The sequence below is a fragment of the Cyprinodon variegatus genome, unplaced genomic scaffold (assembly GCF_000732505.1).
Source record: "Cyprinodon variegatus isolate N-32 unplaced genomic scaffold, C_variegatus-1.0 Scaffold996, whole genome shotgun sequence".
NCBI lineage: Eukaryota > Metazoa > Chordata > Actinopteri > Cyprinodontiformes > Cyprinodontidae > Cyprinodon > Cyprinodon variegatus.
The window spans coordinates 166,648-169,612 of NW_015151449.1; the positions used below are offsets into that span (position 1 = coordinate 166,648).

The 2,965-nt window shown below is 41.9% G+C and overlaps 1 protein-coding gene across 1 annotated transcript in view; it reads left to right on the forward strand.

Moving 5' to 3' along the window:
* LOC107100649 (guanine nucleotide exchange factor DBS-like) overlaps positions 1 to 2,965 on the forward strand; it is a 96,200-nt gene that overhangs the window by 57,472 nt on the left and 35,763 nt on the right. The window contains exon 19 of the mRNA XM_015399218.1: positions 2,347 to 2,427. Within this exon, the coding sequence (XP_015254704.1) occupies positions 2,347 to 2,427 (81 nt within the window). The remainder of the gene's footprint in view (positions 1 to 2,346; positions 2,428 to 2,965) is intronic.

A 2,965-nucleotide genomic window follows, 5' to 3' on the forward strand; every position in this document is an offset into this window, starting at 1 on the left:
GAAAACAAAGATAATATATTTTAATGATTAAATATTATTTAAAAAAGTGGATACTAATATTTCTGTCAAAACTTGTATTTTCCTCAGCCAACAGTGGAAAAGGCGCAGCTGCATGCCATGCACGGCGATCAGCTCATCCAAAGCAACCACTATGCGGTGGACTCCATCCGCCCTAAATGTGTGGAGCTCCGGAGAGTCTGTGATGACTTCAGCAACGAGGCCAGGAAGAAGTCGGATGTCTTGTCTAAATCCCTGCACATACATACAGGCGTTGAGAAGGTAACGACAGGAGGGGTTAAAGCAGATTGGAAAAATTTGACAGTTTGAAAATATAAAGCTGCTTTCCGTCCAGCTTTTCTTGGTTGGTTGCTTTAAATGGTTGAAATATTGATTTCCTGTAATTTTGCATTAAAAACAAGCAGCAGGACAAACCAGGTTTATTATGATGATTTTTTAACCAAACATCCTCCCTTCAGTAGCTCCACAGCAGCTCTGTGGTTAATAGAAAGTAGAAACCCATCTCTGCGTGCAGCGACACCTACTGGGTGAAATGCATGGCTGCAGCTTTGTAGTCAGCTGACCAGTTGACCCCAGGTTTGACCCCTTCTGGATCATTTTATGTTCCAATTACTTATTAAATCCAAGAGGTAATTGTCCCTCCCCCTACACTGTTCCTTGTTGTCGTAGTGACATCTTTGTCCAATTAAATCCGATAAGGGTGGCTTGGCTGTTCAGACTGCCGTCACATTCCTGCTTTGGCACAGATTGGATTTGAAAAAGTCGGATTTTATGACAGACTGACGGCAGTTACCTCAAGTTGGTCAAATTTTGTCTGCAGTGTTAAAGTAGATTTTGAAAGCAGCTCTGGATCCTTAGGAAACTTCAATAAGCCGACGCCATCCTATAAAGGCTGAATGAAAAAGCAAAGGAAAAGCTGAATCTGATCCATGTAAACTCCATAAAACCCAATATTCCAGCTCTCAGCCGTTCTCCTGAATATGCCACTTTCTCCCTCAGTCACTGGATGGCGCTAGAGTCCTCTGAATGGCAGAAGTTTATGATTAAAAACTGTTTTATGCAGGCGCTCTTGAAATTATCACATTAATCTTTGATACTAAGGTTTTGGTCTACAATAAATAATATGAAATGTCAATAAAATGCCATCAGCACTTAAAACCTAACGTGTTTCTATGTATCGCTTTAGAAGTTTAGTCTGGTGAGTAAATTAGTTATTTTTTCTTATTAAATATACCTTGTGATGATCAAATGTTTGTGCCCTTCACTATGAACACAAATCACTGTCACTAAAACTCTGTAGTCTTTAGGCTTCTTAAATTTCATTTTGTTCAGCTCTCAGAACATTTCCATCCATAAAGTGCAGCAGTGATCAAATGTTCATTGATCTGGAAGTTCAGAGCATTAATATACGGTGCAAATGTGCATTATGTTGGTTTGGTGTTATCATTCCAACAAAGGTCAAAAACAATCCACTGGACTTTGTTTCAGAGTTTGAAGACGTTTCTCTTCCAATCCAGGAAGATTTTTCTATTTAAAATGTCTGAAATAACGTTCAGTTCCAGGTTTTATAGAGTTCACTAAAACAAGGCTTTGTGGGGGGGGGGGATCCTTGATGATGTCACGGGCTCGGGACACGCAGCGCTGAGATGAAATGTCTTTAATGGAGAAAGAGGAGCCCCCATGATCCTCTCTGCTTTTAGGCTTTTGATTAGCTCTCTGCAGGGAGAACCCAGCCCCCCCCCCACCACCCCCACCACCATGGACTGTTCTCCCTGCTGCCCTCTGGGAAGAGGCTTCACAGCATTCAATGCAGGACCAGCAGGTTCTGCAGCAGCTTCTTCCCCACCGCCATCACACTGATCAACTGATGAGAAAATCTGATCTAAATCTAAATCACGTCACAAATTAAGACTCTGTGTCACAATGATAACACCATACTTGCACTTCATGGTGAATCTTCAAAATAGAGCTCAACTCAAATGTCTTTTACTAAATTTTGCACGATATCTATTTATTTTTTTCACTTCTCTGAACTTCCACATCATTGCCTTTTTGCACCATGTTTTTTCTCCCACACTGTTTAAATTCAAACACTGCTGCACTTTATAAATGGAAATGTTTATTTTCACCTCTAAGCTTCACTGTTGGAAAGCTGTATAAATGAAATTAAATTTTGTATACACTCTGTGTACACAAAACAACAATAAATTTAGTCTAACTCTAAGTCATTGTGATCATTATTAGGAAAATCTGTATGATGCTGTAGACCACAAGCAGCTGTTGTAAGTTTCTCTACTGGTCTGACTTCCTGCTCTGTGATGTTTCCAGGGGAACCTGAGTGAACTGGGGAAGCTGCTGATGCAGGGATCGTTTAATGTGTGGACTGACCATAAGAGAGGCCATAGTAAGGTACTCCCACCATCACACCCCCACCTTAGAACAGGACAGGAAACTGAATGTCTGTTCCTGACCTGCTTTATTTTCTACATTTTGGGAGGAAATGTTCATTTGTCCCATTAATATGTTTAATATCAGATAGACCTATAAAGGAGCAAAGCGATGCTGCGTTCATTTTCTCTCTGATCATTGGTTGGTTCAGCTTCACAAACCAGCCGTTTGGGAATCATTCCATACTTCAACTCTTCACTCTAGCTTTCAACCCTCTATCTGCTGTGACCCTCTATCTGCTGTGACCCTCTATCTGCTGTGACCCTCTATCAGCTGTGACCTTCTATCTGCTGTGACCCTCTATCTGCTGTGACCCTCTATCAGCTGTGACCCTCTATCAGCCGTGACCCTCTATCAGCCGTGACCCTCTATCAGCTGTGACCCTCTATCAGCTGTGACTCCACCTGCTGTGACCCTCTATCTGCTGTGACTCTCTATCTGCTGTGACCCTCTATCAGCTGTGACCCTCTATCTGCTGTGACCCTCTATCTGCTGTGAC